At 39.8% G+C, this 19,381-nt stretch overlaps 1 protein-coding gene across 2 annotated transcripts in view; it reads right to left on the reverse strand.

Annotated features, from left to right (window-relative positions):
* Positions 1-7,792: 7,792 nt before the first annotated feature.
* mlip (muscular LMNA-interacting protein) overlaps positions 7,793-19,381 on the reverse strand; it is a 36,751-nt gene continuing 25,162 nt past the window's right edge. For both annotated transcript variants that reach the window (XM_010774615.1, XM_010774614.1), the window contains one exon: positions 7,793-8,964. In XM_010774615.1, the coding sequence (XP_010772917.1) occupies positions 8,770-8,964 (195 nt within the window). In that variant the 3' untranslated portion in view covers positions 7,793-8,769. The remainder of the gene's footprint in view (positions 8,965-19,381) is intronic.

A 19,381-nucleotide genomic window follows, 5' to 3' on the forward strand; every position in this document is an offset into this window, starting at 1 on the left:
GCAAGTGTGGTGCATGGACCATAGGTAATATTTGCAATTCAATACGGAGGGTACAATGTTTTGTTAAAGGGGCGACGAGTGGGCGCAGATTGAAAAAAATTGCAGCATCAATTATGGATACCTTGTGGGAGGAATTTCAAAAAACTGCCCTTGATCTGCACAACACTGACAGGTCAGTTATTCATGTTCTCATGTAAAGTCCCATCCAATTCATTTCAAGTGCCCTACGAATCGTCATAAAGCTTTTGTTCATACCTAATAAATACATTTTAAACTCCATTGTGACTACAACGCTAAAACAAAAACACACAAGACGAAAGGACTCTTTGCATAAGCCATGTCATTAGTTTCATGAGGTCTGAAATATTTCACTTCATCTCCTTTGCTAAACCTTAATCTACTTCCTTTAAAATGACCACACCAGGGAAATAAAATGCAAATCCAATAAAAGCTAAAGCACTCAAATCACACTCAAATGACAAACTCCACTTACTGAAAAACATATAACGTGTATAACACAGATAGAGCAGGATAACAGCTTATAGACAGAAACAAGACCTTTGTTTCTTTTTCAAGAAATTGAGAAATAAGATTGTTTTTCATCTCATCTTACTGTGAAAGACAATGCCGCATGAGAGCCAGAAAAAAGGTGCCTTTTTCTTTTTAAATGTATATTTTAAATTCACAACGTTAACCAGATGTTAACTGCAACCTGGGACACAAAACGTATTAAGAATGCAGTTTAATTCTATGATAAAGTATTTTTGTAGGAGAGGTCGGCTACAAATTATTTGAATCAACATTAATTTGCAAATCATTATGTTATTAAAACAATGTAATCACATCCATTTGTTCACACTGTGTGCATCTTACAAACCCACATGCTTTAATGGGAATAGCAGATGTCTCTGGTGTCTGTGTCACTGACAATGCCTGTCTTTGTTTACCAACCCTATTCATGCTTGCCATGTGAAAAATATGTTTAAATGGTCAAATAACATAACATTCAAGATGGTCATGCACACAAAGGATGTGGTCTCTGGATCAATTAAAAATCAGTGAAGTTAATATATAAAGGAAAAAGTCCGAAAGTTGTTGTCCTTTACGACTTAATTACAATAGAAAGCAACAAAATAAATGTTATACATCCTGGGACTGAGTACTCCTTTAGTGGTGTTACGTGTGGAAGCAGACAGGAGTACCACCACAGAGGCTAAACAATGTAGCGTTACTGCTGTGGATGCTATGTTTGCTCTGAAAAGTGAGTCAATAACACTAACACACTAACCAGAGGAGGAAGCGGTACACAAGCAACTCCTGTCTGATGCAGACTGTTGTCAATGGAGTTTGATGTCTTCAAGACTGCTTCTGTTCTGCTGCCACCTGAAAACAATGTATCAATGTATTGTTTTAGAAATGTCTTCTTCAGACAGCCCTATTCCTAAATGAAGAGCGACAGTATTACAGTAATATTCTCTCTGAAGTCGCCAGTCTTCATTTACAAAAATATAACTTTTTCCTCAGAAAACCTGTGAGATGCTGGTCTACTGTTGATCGTTTAGTTTGCTTTTGAAATTGTTTGATCCACAAACATTACATTACATTACTTATGTGCTATCTGCTTCTCATATGTAGAAGCATGCCGACTACTGTCTTCTTTTATGAATAAGTCAATCATAAAACCCAACTTTAAAAAAAAGTTATATCCAAATGAACATCATTAAGCGTAGTCTCACTAGCGTCCACATTCATAATCACCTTATTGGTCAGCTTTCATTGGTAACATTCTTCACTGCCTTTTGTTAACAACTCTTTACTTCATAAAGCCACACATTAACACAGATGGATTTGGCCTTCAAGCGATCAAGCAGGATGTGTTAATTCTCACAGAAGAACATGTTAGGATGCACTAATAATACATTGTTTCAGTCGAATTTCAGCTAAAGCTTTATGAATAAGAAGGGGGTTCAGGGAAAGGATATTTCCAATGTAATCAGGAGTTATTTGAGATTGTTTTTCCTTTCAAAACCTCCTCAGAGCCTTTGCACTAAAGTAGAACTTGGCCAATGTTTTGGGGTTTTTGGAATATTTCCTGTATGGAACACAAAGAACAAAGTATACTGTATGTGTTGGTAAAGAGTGCTGGATTTACTGGTTTTCGTTGTTTAGGGTGTGGAAGGGAGCTAGAAAGTTCAAGGAATATTCTGTGTGTTTGTGTGTTTCATTAAATGACGCATTGACGAATGGATGCCTTTAATGTCAAAAAGTGTCGAAATGTCTCTGCACAAGTTACTTGATTATGATACTTAGGCTAAAAGAGCAGCAGTCTGACAATTTTACACAGTTGCAATGAATCACTTTTGACCTGACTCTCCTGTTTGCAAAGGGGAGAGAGGGAGAGGGAGAGAGAGAGAGAGAGAGAGAGAGAGAGAGAGAGAGAGAGAGAGAGAGAGAGAGAGGGAGAGAGTGTGTGTTCTCACACTTCAAATTTGGGTCAAGGCGGAAGACGTTTGCTACAGTAGCTGTTGGATTTAAGGCAATCAGGCTGGTGTTGGCTGGAAGTAACATTTCAGTAAACTTCTGTCTGCACCACATTACTAAAGTAGCCCTCATTGGCTTTGGTGCACTTATATAGGTTTGTATAAGCTTGTTTTTTCATCGATATGTGTTCTGCCTTACTTTCTTCTTTTTCGTTGACAGGACTGTTATTTTTTCTCTGTGACTGTCCCTCTTCATTCCTCACAGATTTCTAAGAATTACAATTTAGTTGGTGTCTCGTTTTGCCTTGACCGGCTTACTTTCCCTTCACTTAGCGCAGAAATTATTTTTCTAATTCTTTCCTCTGCCACCTTATCCCTCTAATATTTAATATTCACATTTTATAAGACCGGCAGTGTCTCGCCAACTATTGGATGCATTGCCCTAATTTTTGGTTCAGATAGCCATGCTGCCCAGGGGATGAATCCTAAACGATTTGTAATCCCCTGAACTTTCCTCTGTAACCACTAAGAGGTTTACATTTTCAGTTGTTCCATGTCTAGACAACTGTTTGATCCAAAGCCATGTAATCTGGTACAGATATTCATGGCCCCCTCAGGATAAATCATACTCACGTTGGTGATCCTTTAATTTTTTGAATGATGAGCCTGTTAGCAGGCTGGTGTTTGCACTTCACATTGCTGTGCCTAACAGCCTCAAAGAGGTGCTAGCATGGAGTGTAGACACTTCAATTGTCCCCCATTTTGTATATAATGTATACTTCAAATTACAGTAATTAGAATTTCATCGACTTGGACTTCAGACTACAACCCCCCCCCCAACACCAGTGATCATCCAGGGAGCGGACATTGAGATTGTGAAATCTTGGGTGTTGCAATAAACTGGATTGATCGGTTAACTGCTGCCCTCTACAAAAAAGGACAGAGCAGACTTTATCTGCTGAGGAGAGTCTGTCCTCCCTGCTGGACAATGTGTCCCCCCCACCCCCTCCAGGACCCCCTGTCCTCACTGTGCAGCTCCTTCAGTGAAAGGCTGTCACCCGCGGTGTTTCATTGAAGATACCCAGGTCCTTTCTGCAGCGGTCAGACTGAACAACCATGATGGCCCCTGGTAGACCCCCACACTCAGACAACAACACAGACTAAGATACCACTGTTGTGTAATTACTAATTACCCCAACGTGCAAAAATGTAACAAAAAAGACGACTACTTTGTAACTTGTAAATTGGAATAACCTTTTAATTTGTAATTGCTCAATAATGTGTGCATGCCCTTTATTTAAAGTTTTTCTCGATTGCTAACACACATTCTTTTTTTTAATTGTTCAGTTGTGGTTTTGTGAATTGTGTTTAGTGTTCTGAGAAACTGAGCAATTCAAAAAAAGAATGTGTGTTAGCAATCGAGAAAAAATGTATTCTACATTGAAGTGGTATTTTGCTGCTTCTAAATTGGGTTAGCTGCCAGATCTTGGGGGAAATGTTAGCTGCAAGTTCAGCCGTTAAGGTGCTTAAAATGATTCAAACAGGTCAGCCCAGTCAGACAGCGGCTCGATATCTTATCTGTGCTCTCAGCTCTCCTGTGAGCACATCACAAGGGAGCTAAGTGTGTGTCGGGCTGACTCCATGCTGGAGGACTCATCTAACAGTTTTTTTGAAGTCTGACTCTCCTTGTTACAGTTTTTCTCGATTGCTAACACACATTTTTTTTTTAATTGCTCAGTTTCTCAGAACACTAAACACAATTCACAAAACCACACACCCAAAGTGCAAAACACCTCATTTCTCCTGCTAAATGAAGAACTGCACTCAAAACTACATAAACACTTACCAAATGCAAACTTTTGCACCAAATATAACACACTTCATTCATAATACTAGATGGTTTGACCACCCAACTACACACTGCTGAGCATAATCTAAAGCCCTTTCATCTGTTACGGGCTGTGCTCTGTACATAGAGGTTTCTGCAGAGAAAGATTGCTTGAGTATACAGACATACAGTAAGTGAAGAAATACAAATTAGTTGATGAAAAAAATCACATTTTATTCAAAGATAACATTGTGCAACATGCATCTCAGCACATAGTTACTATGCTTCAGATCTCTCTAAGTGTGATGCATTGTTTGCCAAAACCCAGTTTGTAACTGCTGCTTCCTGTGCCTCATTGAAAATCCTTAGCCTTCCACCTGCATCTCTTTTTTTCTCAGTCCTTCAGATAAACAATAAAGATATAGTGGATGGTCAGTGTGTGTGTTGCATAAAAGTAAGTTTACCACAGTAAAATGTGCAGGATTTTTGTACAGTTATAGTATGCAACATGCCAACAATTCAGTAACAGTAATGAAGTAAATACGTTTCACACAACAGATATAAGCACTGATAGATCATGAATTATGCAGAGCTAAAAACTGGTAACTAACCTGTTGTCAAGTCTAAGTGTCCGGATTACAGAGGCAACAGTAAATCGGATTAGATTAGGCTGAACCCTCTGTCCAGCCTCTCTCATCGTCAAACCATGGTTGATAACATTTCATTTCATTAGAGAGTACTCTTCCTCCTCCTCTCACTCTCAGCCCAGCTCTTCCTCCTCCTCTCACTCTCAGCCCAGCTCTTCCTCTTCCTCTTCCTCTTGCTCTTCCTCTTGCTCTTGCTTGTTGGCTTTCATTGTTGCTGTAAGTACTCACCTGTGGTCTTTTATAGTGCTAACATCCTGATTGATGAGCCAAGAATTATGCCATCAGGTGTTTGGACAGGTGGAACGTGTTTCTTGATCATTAGTCCATGGGTGAGGCATTTTGAATATCAGTGTTTTAAACCTGCTAACACGTGACTTTATGTCAGATTCCTGTGTCTTACGTGGAGAAACGTGTGCAGTGGTTTGCAAAAATTGCTATGTTGATTTGCAAATTGTGTGAAAAGCTGAAAACGCGTTTAGAGTTTTGGAGATTTGAGCCGATGTTTTGCTCTTTGAGTGTCAGTTAAAATAATTGTGCTTTATGTATCATTTTAGTGTGTTAGCAATCGAGAAAAACGGTAAGACAATTTTGATAATAGCAAAGTGAAAGACACCGGATTCAGAGTTCAGTTCCAAAGTGAAATACATACATTTTTTTCATGACCACTGTGATATAATGCAGATAACACCTTGCTCGCAGCTCCTTCACCTGCGGACCGGCTGTGGGAAATGGAGTCCTAATAACTCGCTTTGAAGTACTCGTGACAAATGCATCTTGAGATTGTCTCTTGCTCTGCCAGCCAGGTGCCCTCAAAAGCATGAATGACGGATCACAGTACACAACCCGCTCCTCCAGTTTATTAAAAAATCTGAGGAAGCAAGCCGTTACCACAAACCAAGGAACTTTTCCATGGATGGCCTTGAGCCAGAAGCCCTTTGAGAACATTATGCTTTCAAATAATACCAAAAAAGGTTTTGTCAGTGTTCAGTGTTTTTGTAATTGTCCCTCAAATATATTTAAATGCTTGTGAGAACGTTAGACCATATTTGTAATTTAGGGTGACAGAAAAATTACATTACATGGTGTTCGCTTGGTATGTTGTGATGTTTGCAACACCCAACATCCCACATGACATTACATTTATCGAGAAAAACTGTAATGTGGTTACGTGCAAATCCGATTTTTCTTTCAAGATTATTAACCATTTAATATTCAGATCATTTCCTTCTGATATCCAAAAAAGGAAATTCAACCTTGAATATGTCGGCACGTTGATTATGAATGGATGAGCTACGTCATTGAGTAGATTCACATCCAGTTTTTTGTCTTCGCTGTTTACATATCAATAGTCTCCCAAGGAAACTAGATGAATGTGTCCTTTCATCCTTTTACGAAGTCTTCTGCTTATTTGGATGAGTCATACCAATCTAATTGTTGACAATGGCTAAGAGAAGTGAGGATATAAAATCAAATAATAACATTTCAACATCGTCCACAGCATTTTGGAAACACTTTTACGACCAAATGAGAAATACAATTTGTCAAGAACTTGAAAGTGGATCTGATACAGAAGAGAGAGCAGCAGCGTGAAACAGAGAGCATTACACCAGAGTTGTTTATGATAAGACTAATTGTGTTTAACCTTCTATATTTTATACAAAGTTATTTTCTCATACCGTGAGAACCAACAAAGCTGACTGAACCTTTGATGGGAGTAGGTAAAGAAGAGCTTATGAATAACGTGAGTCATACCATATTTTCTAACCTAATTTAACTCAAATCTCAATAATACTTTGATGAAAAATGTTTGATGATGATATAAAACTAAATAAAATGCAATAAAAAACATTTTTGGCTAAGTTTAGGTAATAAAACTACTTATAGTATATGTTTTGTTAAAGATCACAGTTTAGCCTAACTGTAGTACATTTGTTACATTATTTAAGTTATGGATCTACATTTGAAAAACACTGGCGCGAAAGAACCGTATGTTTCCCCTTGAAACGTCATGGACGCAGTTTTGTTGTATGGGAACATTATGTTTAGAGGATCATGCGGACACTTACAACCTAGAGTCGACTGTATCTCATTTAGTCTGATCCAAATACATCAGATCTTGATTAATATTATTATTATATTATATTGCCTTACACAAGTGATCCTGATTAATATATATGTTTTTTCCCTGAGAAAAAGCCCACAAATGCAGACCTAGAATAAAAAGAGCTCTTAAAGGTCTAAAAATATACAGCAACGGTCATTTTAAACTAGGCTAAAGAGTAAAATAATGTCAGAGAAAAGAAAGTCAGCTGTCTAAACTATTGGATTAAAGGATTCCGTCGTCAGCTTCCGTTGAAGAGAGTTTTATAAGACGGCTTCATAATTCTTGACATTGATTGTGGGACCACTCTGCTGTCACTGCTTTGAGGTCCACAGCGGGTAGAGGAGGATATAAATACATCAATCACCCGCACCCTTTTAACTCCCATTGCTCCAAGAGCCCGTTTGAGCCTGTTTCTTTCAGGGTTTCTAATCAGGTGTTTGAAAATCCATCCATTAGCTGCACCTGTGTAATCTCTTAGAGGTTTGTGAGAGGGGGGGAGAAGTCAATCACAGGGTTGATTCAAAGAGGTTAAGGTACATCCCAGAGAAAAATGAAATGATCAGCCTTTGGCACTCCCGCTCTGCAAATTAAAACACTTCCTTTGAGCTATTTCAAACATCCTGAATACCCATTGTTTTTTATCAAGCTGACTTGTATGTCTTCATTTTGATATTCTTTAGCCCTATTGATATGGTAAATATAGCAACAGCATATACAACTCAAAGCAACGTGGAAGATAGGAAAGTCCTTTATTACAAATTAAAGCTTTCTGCAGGATAAAAAGATTCATTTAAAAATAAAAAATTATTTGGAGGTTAAGGAGATACATCATTTGGATGACTTGTGTTATTCTACAATGGCTGATACCACTTTGACAGCTTTTGAATTCAACAGCTTGTATTATAAATTAACTACATAAACTCTTTGCCATTTAAAGCTTTTTACCAATAAGTGTTTGTCATGCCGTCCACCAGCAACAATTGCCTAATCTTAAAGGTCCCCTACTATACTGTTTTTCATGAATATATCATAGGTCTCAGATATATACAAAACATGTCTCTTAAGTGTTTGGCTCCAAATACCAAACAGATCATTGTAGCATCCCATAATCCCCTCTGTTTCAGCCCTGTTTCAAAAGTGCTGATTCTCTGTCTGTTACTTTAGATGAAAACAAGGAGCCACTCCCCACACCCCTCTGAGAGATATGTGGTTATAAAACACAATGGTGCTCTACGAGGAGATTCAAGTGATAAGGTGGTGGGGGGTGTTACCTTGGTTGGTTATTGGCTAATGGTTACACAAGCCATAAAAACATTATGACATCGTAAATTGGCCAAAATCTGATCAGCTCATTTTCAGACAGGTTTTCATATAAATGGATCAGGACAAAAAGTGAGCAAATCTTTTTTCCTGATACTTTCAGAATCTCTTTACGCAGAGGGGACACATGTTGATGTATAAAAGACAGGAAAAAGTGCATTTTAAATAATAGGTGACCTTTAAGAACAGAAAGCAGAACAGTAATCCATTTTGCATATAGAAGTGGAGTCTACTTCGGTCTGACACTAGGCCACAGTTTCACAAAGTAGAAAACACATTTTGAGTTGTAAATCTGCAATCATTTATCAATGTTAACTGTATATTTGGAAACATGACGTGCGTAGCTTAGTTTAAGGCTTGTTAAACTTTTGGTGCTTTAGTGATAATGGTTCAAATATGAGTCTCGTGAGCTTCCATACGCCCTTCTCTTGGACTGAAAGACGTTGAGGCAGCTTTAACAAGTGGACTCATCTGGTCTTCAGGCTCTTTAATCTGCAGCTCACAGACCGAGAATGGACCTCTCTTTTGGCCTTTTGATCTTGAGTAAAAATCTGTTCCTGCATCTGCAAGATTCAATCTTCCCATCTGAAATAGAAAGAGAAATTATGGTTATAGGCCTAGCATGTATAGTAAGAGAGAGTAGAGGAAAAAAGGACAACAGCAGCAATTTCCAAACAGTTTGGTTTACTTCAGTTATTCCATCCCAGAGTGACTGAAATTAGTGATCCCTGCAGCAGCTTGCGGTTTGCACTGTGATAAATATTCATTGTTATTTGATTATAATTGACAATTATCTTTCTGGATTGCATGGTGGCTTAAATCACCTGCTTTATGTTTTTGCTTCATTTCTTATCACTATTTTAGTAGGCCTTTTGGGCTTTTGCCATCATATTGATGCTTCGAAAAAGATGTGTCGTCTGCCATGGTGGCTAATTGGTTGCGGATGAGGACTCTGTTCTTAAATGTTCCACATACTCCTACATCCATCTCCGTAATACCAATGTCTGCAGACTAAAAAGTTCCATGCAACTCAGTTTCATGTGATACTCATGAGGCTGGCGTTGGAATGTATTATGTGTCATCTCACAGCAATAAAGGAACACCGCAGGGATCGTCACACTGTCTTACAAAAGGAAACCCTGTATTTGTGTCGCCGGTTCTCGGTGTTCCCTTTAGTTCTCTTTGAACTGCTCTCAGGTTCATAACATCTGTGTTCTGGAAGTATTTTGTTTCCGTCTGATGCAATGGTTGACCTCAGGTGTGATGTAGTCTATGTTATTTGGATGTATCCAAATTGTATTTTTGTCGCACTACAATACACAAACATGAATAAACCCTGAAGTTGCCTTGGAAATACTGGCAATATTGTTGTGTTGTTGCAAAAGAGATAAACATTAAGCTCTTTCTTTTTGTATCCTGCTTAACACTCTTCTAGCATATCGGTGAAACTCTTTCTTATGAACAAGATAAGAGCCAAAAAGACAATGTATTTACTCAAAAACCTTTTTTAATTGATACTATAATGTTTATTATAATTGCATTGGATGCAACCGGTTGGTATTTTACAGAGTTTCAAAGCGCTCAGAGGAACAGGCAGCGTAAAGGTTCGAGATACTTGTGTTGAATGCAATGACCTTTATCAAACACAAGAGGTTTCTCAATACTCAAATTTCCCCTCCTCGACTCCTCGGTCCTCCGGTAGTGACCCGGAAATGAATTTCAGCGCGCCATTTTGAAGGACATCTCATTTCTCTAAATGCACTTCGAGGACCGAGCATCGAGCATCGAGGAGGCTCTCTGGAGGAGCTCTAACCAAGGAGACACTGATGGGTCCTCCACGGCTCCTCCACGGATGCATTTCCGGGAACGGTGGAGGCGTGATGCACGGCCGGACTTATCTCAGCCAATGACAGCTCTGCATGCATCCCTTGGATATTATTTTAGTAACTGCTTTCATCGCAACGCGATGTTTACAGTGAGAACAGCTGTGAGGTCCGTGCAGAAAGCAGAGCAGTGTGTATAATATATATCACTCAGTATAACAGGCCTACATTACTTGCTGTATTTGTATGCTGTAGTTTAGTCGATATCTACAAACAAAAAGTTGATATTTTTCTAAGACCATTTAGTGCTTCACATAATAAAATACACAACGGCTGTATCCTGATTATGCTTTAGGAGCTGTAGGTGTGTGTGGTACAGTGTGTAGGTGTGCGTGTAGTACAGTGTGTAGGTGCGTGTTGTACAGCGTGTATTGCATACAAGCTCTTCAAGCGGCAGATAGTCACTTCAGTCAACCTTTGCTACCGAAAGCGAAAGCCACCGACTTGGAAGCTACAAGCACGCTCGGGACGACGGAATAGTCAGACCGCGATATCTATGTTACATCCAGAATAATCTGTTCGCTCATCGTAAAAGCAAAGACGCTGATCTAAGATACTAAGTGGTTTAATATTTCATCGCGCAACAACCTACTACTATACAGGCCGACTTAGTTGTAGGGAGAGAACTACATACGCGTACTGCAATAAGAGCTCGATAAAAGTTTAGGCGATACCCTAAACGTAATTCCAAACAGCTCGACTGGCCCTCTCCGAATATGTAAAGAAGCCTAAAAGTCTCTGCGCAGTCGACGTCGCAACGCGGCTCGGCGCCAAGTAGCATAATAGTGGAGGTAACCTGACCACTTAGCCCCATCGACTTACAAAGGCCTACGGATGTCCTCATGGGCATATGCAGCGCGAGAACCTCTCGCGCACCCCGACGCGTTATAAAGATATATCAGGATTGGACTTACGAGACAAGTGAACGTTCCCAGAGAGGGGCTCATTGTCTGCTAAGTTCCGTCAAATGGCTTCGACCATTACCTAGTATTACCTAATACATTCTGCCTAAACTATAATTAGTTATGTAATGAGTTCGCACAACGTACCTGGGGAGACACCCGGGTTGTTGATCTAAGAATCCAACGTGAGTGATTCGTTCGATGTCCCTGTAATTTAATTGCAGCCTATTAGTAATTAAATAAATTATGTTGTGAAAATGCCATCTTATAAATTAGTATTCGGGTACATCATTATTAGTTACTTAATGGCGTTGTACACGATTATATATTAAAGAATGTCGAAGGCACCCTATCGTTCATTCGTATAGCCCAGGCAAGAATTAACACGTAGTACCCATTCTCTATTGCGTTGAGTGTAACCAAAGAGTATGTCGAGAGACATGTTCGAGTGTCACATATACGATAATAGCTTAAAGGAGAGACGAAATTGCCGAGTAACATCGAGGTATCGAGGTCCGGGGGTGGGAGGGACACTCGTGTCACAAACGAGACTAACCAGCCCGTGGCTACACGACTTGTGCATGTACTCTTCTGCATTGCCCGCCGCGCCCGGCCGCACCCAATCTACGCGCGTGCAAGGTATACGTCTCCCTTTATTGAGAAGTCTGTATTCGCAATAATCGTTCTAAGACATGTCTGAACTCCTGTGTAATAAAAATTATTCCCCGATATGTTGCACAACGTATCCGACCCAGTCAAATAAATCAATTTTTTTTTAATAGCGTTGCTAAAATGTCTGTGCACGAAAGGGTACCATTTGCCAGTACCCTTTTTCACGAAGGTCCCGCGACCGTGGTCTGCCTTCACATCATGCGGCAAACGGAGGTGCTTATAAAAGTAGTCCCACTATAAAAGTAGATTCAGCCGCGTGAAGACCTGAACCCCGGGAAAGTGTAAGCCAATTGACCTAAGCGAACGCAGGAGTGAACCGCAACAAAGGGACGCTGATCAGCGTAGGTGGTCCCTCCGCACCTCTCTACGTTCTCTCCGAAAGAGTTATTGAGTTTAAGGAAGATCTAGCTGAGGAGCCTAGCGAGCGCCATCACTGGGCCTTTACTTAAAGTCCGGCGCCGCGTAAACTTCCTGTAGATTAAAAAGATTACGTGGAAGCTCCTGCGGCTCGTAGCTCCGAGCTCCGAGAGACCTCCTCGAGATGGCTCCTCTTCCGTGCTAGCGACGAGGTGACTGCTAAAGACAGCCCTTCGGCCACCTCGCACCTACGGCCGGGCCAGTCTAAGACTCACAGAAGAGAGCTCTCCTGAGTCTCTTACTGTACTATGAATGCCGTACGTACGAATCTCTATCCAACATGATTCTAGCAATACTCATCGACGAAGAAGTATATGCAGTGTCTGCTACATGAACATCGTTCAGTCTATTTTTCCAATCGTACGCTGCCTTTAGGTTCGCTCGTGCGGTTAGAGCGTCTCTCACGGATGCTGTCGGTAGAGTTGCGTAGTGACATGTTGTGTACGTGGTGGCATGTGTCAGTATGACATGGTGTCTTTCGTGTGTGCGACGAATGAAAGACATAAACATGACCGACATCAAATCATTATAGATTCGTTTGTTCNCATTTCACTTCAGGGTGATAGCAGGACATCCCATGTCGTCACTCAGAAAAAATCAGGACATTCTGATTTACAGTTTCAAAATAAAAGACCTTTGAAGTCTCATATATGAGCTATCATCCCTGTCCCCAAAGGTCTTTTATTTATCCCATTATAGGGGCCAAGAGATATCGAATTTGGGAGATTTTGGATCTCACCATCACTGTTTCTGTTCATCTTAATTTTGTACTTTCTCACTCCATGCCATATCCCAAATGTATCTATTGGTTTGTATTTGCTGATTATATCTCCGTATCTCTTCAAATAGGTCTCAACATCATGGTCTGGAATACGGCCAGTCCAGAATTTAACAATGATGTTTGAGATATCTATCTGAATGGAAGATTCGAAAGTCCAGTCTTTCCACTTGGGATCTGAGGTTTTAGTTGCGAGAACATCAAGGAAACGTCTCAGAGGAGCTTCTAGCAAAAAGCAAAGTTCAAACTCCTTTCTGTTTGGCAGTGCAATGAAGGAATACACATCATTTGTATTGATCCAGCAGGTATCAAATAATAGTGATTCTCCAACATATTCACGACTTGGGGGTTCTCCTGAGCCTGTGAAGTTCAGGAGAACCCAAAACTGTCCAAATGTTGAAGCAAAAGATGGCACGCTTCCAGGAAGAGACATTTTCTTATATATATATTTTATTTTGTATTTTTTTTTTTTTACCCTTTTTCACCTCCTTCCTTTCCTCTTCCAATCATTTTCGAGTCTGTTGGAACAGGTCGTTCCGAGCGAATCATCAAACGGTCAACTATAGTAGGAATAATGTTTACATCTTCCGCCCTTTCCTCTTCCAGACATATTTACATAGTTGTGTCAAAACTGTTTCTTCTGCTGTCAGGTTTGGGTGAGATCATGTAAACATAATGTTTTTGTGCATATGGAACTGCGAACCATATATATATATATATATATATATGTGTGTCCGCATCTGTAGCCTGTTATTGTCTCATTATACCGCACTGTGAATGAATCAAAGTATAAGTCGTCATGAACACATCTTCCATCAGACAGAGGGCTGCTCTGCCTCCTGTCATCATTAATGGACGTCTCTTTAAAATGACCGCTCAGAGGGGAGGAGTTCTCATTTCTCTAACCGCCTGCTGCTTCCACTCCTCGGTTCCCTTCCTCGCCTCGATTCCTCCGCTCACATCTCCTGCGGGCGGTACGAAGACAGGCATTAGAGAAATGTTGTTCGCTGCTTGTGATGATTGAACATGGATTGCATTTCCATTTACACTTGTCTCCTGGGTTCTCTAGTGCTCAGAGTCTGTCTTTTATTNCCGCACTGTGAATGAATCAAAGTATAAGTCGTCATGAACACATCTGTCCATCAGACAGAGGGCTGCTCTGCCTCCTGTCATCATTAATGGACGTCTCTTTAAAATGACCGCTCAGAGGGGAGGAGTTCTCATTTCTCTAACCGCCTGCTGCTTCCACTCCTCGGTTCCCTTCCTCGATTCCTCCGCTCACATCTCCTGCGGGCGGTACGAAGACACGAGGATAGGCATCGAGAAGGGGAATTAGAGAAATGTTGTTCGCTGCTTGTGATGATTGAACATGGATTGCATTTCCATTTACACTTGTCTCCTGGGTTCTCTAGTGCTCAGAGTCTGTCTTTTTATTTTCTTCCTCCCAACCCCCATCCCCTCAGGAAGCCTTTTGCCTCCTGTCAGGTCATCATTGAAAATAGTAATTTGTTCTTCATTGATTTTCCTGGCTAAATAAAGGTTCTGCTACTTTAAAAGAATATCTCTTACCAAAAAGTAGTCATTCATGTGCGAGCTGAACAACATTATAGACCTATCTATAACATACATTACAATGAGACGTGCAGCGGATGTTAATGTCAGACGCCCAAAACAAAGCGAAAGATGAAATACAGCTCTATACAGTTTATACTCGCTTATACAGTTACAGGAATATTGATATGTGAGTTACAAACCTGTATTAGATATACCTGTATTTACTGTGTGAGTAGTTCCGATTGCAACAATTTAGTCAAATCAGCAGATTCCCGTAATCCTTTGATATTATTCCTGTATTTTTTTTTTAAAGCATTACGCCATTTTTATGTTGGCAAATGACAGTTATTGTTTTGACCACAAAGCGCAGTCCCTCGTGTTGTTTCTTTCCATACAGTTAATGTCCAAACGTTCATTTGCAAGGGATGTTATTTAAGTAGTTTTATTGACATTTTGATCCTGACCATGTTTTTTAGAGGAGACATAAAACTCTAACCTGCACCAACTTCTAGTGCTCACTAATGCAGTATTATGAGGGAATTGAGCTCTCTAATGTGAGGATATGGGTGGCCCTTAAAAGGACCTTTGTGTTTTTGTTGTCAGATGGTGAGTATTTAACCTCCGAAGCCGTACAGAGTGCGGCCNCTTTAAAATGACCGCTCAGAGGAGAGGAGTTCTCATTTCTCTAACCGCCTGCTGCTTCCACTCCTCGGTTCCCCTCCTCAGTCCTCCACTCGCATCTCCTGTGGGCGGCACCAAGTCTCGAGGAGAGGAGTCGAGGATAGGAGTCGAGGAGGGGAAATTTGAGTATTGAGAAACCTCTACAGTGTTTCTCCTCTTTTGGTTGGTAATGTTTTTGCAACAGTTCACTTTAACTCTACCAAGGCTGGTGGGGCCAACACATTTGACACATCTGTGCTCATACTTAAAATGTATTCAGTGTTCTCACCAAAAACCCAAATTAGTATAATTTCCTCATAAACTAATTGCAAAGCTGTTATTTTTTAAAGCGTTTGTGGTTCACATTCATGTTTGCTTGCTAACAGTCTTCTTTTTTGGCCCCTGTTGTTTAGTAGAATGGTCTGAAACCATTGGCAGGAGGTTTTATCGCGGTATCCTCCTGCCTGCGTTTGTATATGAGATCAAACAAAACGGGGGCTCACTCACATTGTTCAAAAGTGCCGCTAGTGGTCAAAACCCTTACAGGGTACCTTCTAAAATGTCATCTATATCCTTAAAATGAAACTGCCATCCTAAATACAACATTCACTAAACGTCAAATTAGTTAGTAGAAAATGTAGACACAAAACAAAAAGCAGCAACTGTATGTTTAATGAAGATGAACAAAATATCTGGCAGGAAGAAGTTGACGCATTTGAGAATATTGAGGTTGAAAATACCATTACACTCATTACATTTCCTGTATCAAACCACTGAACACATTGACTTATGGGTCTTCTTACTTTGTCCGTCAAATTAACCCTGGCCAAAGACCGGTGATCTGTGAGCAACATTGGAAATACTAAGCAAATCAAGTGCTGCTGTAAAAAGACAAAATAAATAATTGAAATGCAAAGTAAGCTGTGGAGTTCCTTTCAAGTAGCCTATTTATTTCCTAAATACAGTTTGAATCATCACTCTAGAAGGAGCTTTCGTTTCCTCCGTCTCTGACAAAGTAATTAACTGACCTTTGAGCATCCTATCTGCTTTCTTTCCCTGCCTTTGACAGATCTCTTGTAATATTAAAACTCCATGTGGCTGTAGTTCTTTATCCCTAACACATTCTCAAGAGACACACTGCACGGGAATATAGAAGGAATTATTATATTCCCTTTTTCTCCTTTAGCCGGCCCTTTGATATTATGTGGCTCCGGCTCTAAAATCACCCTTGTTTGTGACTTAGAGAAATGAGTGGCCCTGAAATGTTATGCTAACTACACTGGGCTTTATCTGGAAATTGGGAAATAAGGTAGGTGCATAGCCACACAAATTCTTTAAAATACAGCATCAAGTCGTACAAGATATATTGATGGCCTTTTTTTCTTTTCGTTAAGGTCTGGACAATAGTTACATATAGACTTTCTCCAGTACCTCAACACAACTAAGCCTCAAACTTTTTTGACATGAATGAATAGAGCCTCTCTTCTCTGGGGCATTCTCAGTGTTGTTGAGGTTTGTATCATGGCTTGCAAAAAATCTAAAGAAACAAACATCCAAAGATCAACAAGAATTGTAAATCACATCAAAACGGAAAGAAATAAAACAAGCCTAAATGGAGAAATAACTACCTTTCCTGGATTTGAATCTGTAATAGCTGATGTCGAGATTATAAGCCAAATTCAAAGAACGACCAGAGATTTGGTTGTTTATCACCAAATTGCGCTGTAATCCGCTTTATGTCCTGCCTCCTGCAAGCTTTTACCCAGGCACCAGTCTTTGCTTAAACCCAACAGTCAACAGAAAACACTTTTGGTAATCCCCTGTATTTGCAAACTCTGAAAAATGTCCAGATGGGCAATTATGTGCTGTACTATTTTTAGACAGTCACTTTCAGGATTCTCCACTGGAATTTCATTGTAGCAATTTAACAAGATTAAGTGTGTTAATTGGGAAGCTTTATGTTCAGGCTACACAACTCTGATGTCTGTTACAGTCATACATTTTTGACATGACTAGGTCAGGTGGGTTTTGACACTGCCCTGCACTTTAATGCGACTATTCATTAGCGACATGGTCACCAAAGTTAATCCAACCCTTAATATCACAAGCAACAGATCTTTGAACACATTACACAAATGTAATGTTGGCATTAGTCAGACTAGCTAAAAAACTAGCTCAATATCTTTGTGAGCTGTGTAAACATCTAATGTTAGCAAAATAAAATAGAACTACATAAGACAACACACAAACTAAGGAGACAGGAAGTTTATACCATTTCATCCTATTGTGCTGCCTGTGATGTGCCGTTTTAAGTTAGAGAGCATCTTTTGTCATAGTCAAGGACTTGGGGGAACACCTTGTGTAGTCCAAAAAAAATCAACATTACTGTGGTGTACCAGATGCAGCGTAGGGTGTTGTCTACTATGACAGAACACAAGATCAATTGTCATGTCTGAAGCCCATACTTCCCCGATCCAGGCCATCACCCTATATTGCAACCAGTCTCACGGCATTTCGTGTTATAGTCACGAAATAAATTGAATGTATTGATTCGTATTCACCAACACGATTTTCCCCTTTTTCTTCGTGTCACACAGAACGATTTTAAAAGCAATGTATTTCTATTGGTAGTATGTTTCGTGCCTGCACCACGTCTTTTTGTCCGGTCGTGTCTTGGAAGACCGGAAGCTGTGTGGTTCATAAAAACATTTTCTTACTCAATATCAAGCCATGATTATTGTTTTTATTTTAAATTGTATAATGTCGGACTTCTTTTGCCATCCGAAAAAAATGGGGAAATCGTGTTGGTGAACATGAATCAATACTGTAGATCACATTTCATGACTATAACACGAAATGCCGTGAGACTGGGTTGCATATATGCATCTTGGCTGAAATCGTATAGTCTGAACAAGGCATTAAGGTGCTGTGAGGCGGCTTTTGTTCCACGCAGGCAGATCAACACTAGTTGTGGCCATTCTTTACAATGAGCTGCTGGCCGTAGCTCCAGATTCAATGAACAAACATGAGATTGATTCCCCTATCAATCTTTCATCTAGACTTGGCAAGAATGTTGTAAGTGTATTTCCCAGAATGTGAAACTAGTGAAGAGATTTGGGATTTTAATGTTTGCTCTGCACAGTTCAAGCAGAATTGTTGGTTGGAATTGCACAAGAACTTCAAAACAGTATGTTAATTACACTTCAGCTTTAATTTAATTTGCATGGGTGGAGATGTATCATTATGATTATCTCATGGCAAAGTGTCGAGTTTAATGAATAAAGATCTGAGGTGACAACAGCAGAATAAACACACAGTCGGCTGTGCCAAGGTAAGAAGCAGATTGCACAACACAATGAATATCAATGCTCCTGCTCATGTTTCCTGACATCCGCATATTATTATTTTGCTTTCTATCACAACATACCGTTAGCTAAGTATTCAACAAAGCCTTTGAAAGAAGGTACCAATAGTCTGTGTGTCGGAAATGGTGCTATTTTATGTGTCTTTCTGGAGGTAAATTGCTGCCTTTCAGGGTCAAAAACAGGCGTTTCAGCTTTTTTGCATGTCAGGAGCGTTGACGTGTTAAAAACCTCTTTAGTGTGGAAGATTGTTGAAAGCATGCACTTACTCACAGGTTAAGGTTAAAGAATTCACAGTACGATCAGTTCTTCATATGTTTATAATATCGTGTTGACCTCGATCTTTAATGTCATCCATTCAGCAAATGAACAAGGTTGAGACTGTAATTTGCATATAACTCAGTATTATGCAAGATACTTAACCTTGTGGATTCCATTTCTGAAATAATGGGACAAAAACATTCAGAGCTGTGCTACTACTACAAAGGTCGATATAATTTCAGTTTTGGTGCACTTTACTTCTGTAACAATGTGTGAAAATTAGATGGTTAATGAAATATATGTGTTTATAATAAAATAAAAAGGTAATGTATGTTTGTCTATCCCCCAAGGAACTCTTTAAACCTGTTTACCTTCATCAACCGGGAAAATCAGACTTAATACTGAGTCGTGTCTGATTGAAGAGTACTTCACTTGGAGACTTGAATTGTTGTGTGTTGTTCTAGTGGGGTTTTTTGTATTGAAAGTTATATAAACCATACTTTCCTCTATATA

This window comes from Notothenia coriiceps, unplaced genomic scaffold, assembly GCF_000735185.1.
Source record: "Notothenia coriiceps isolate Sejong01 unplaced genomic scaffold, NC01 NC01_scaffold00014293, whole genome shotgun sequence".
NCBI lineage: Eukaryota > Metazoa > Chordata > Actinopteri > Perciformes > Nototheniidae > Notothenia > Notothenia coriiceps.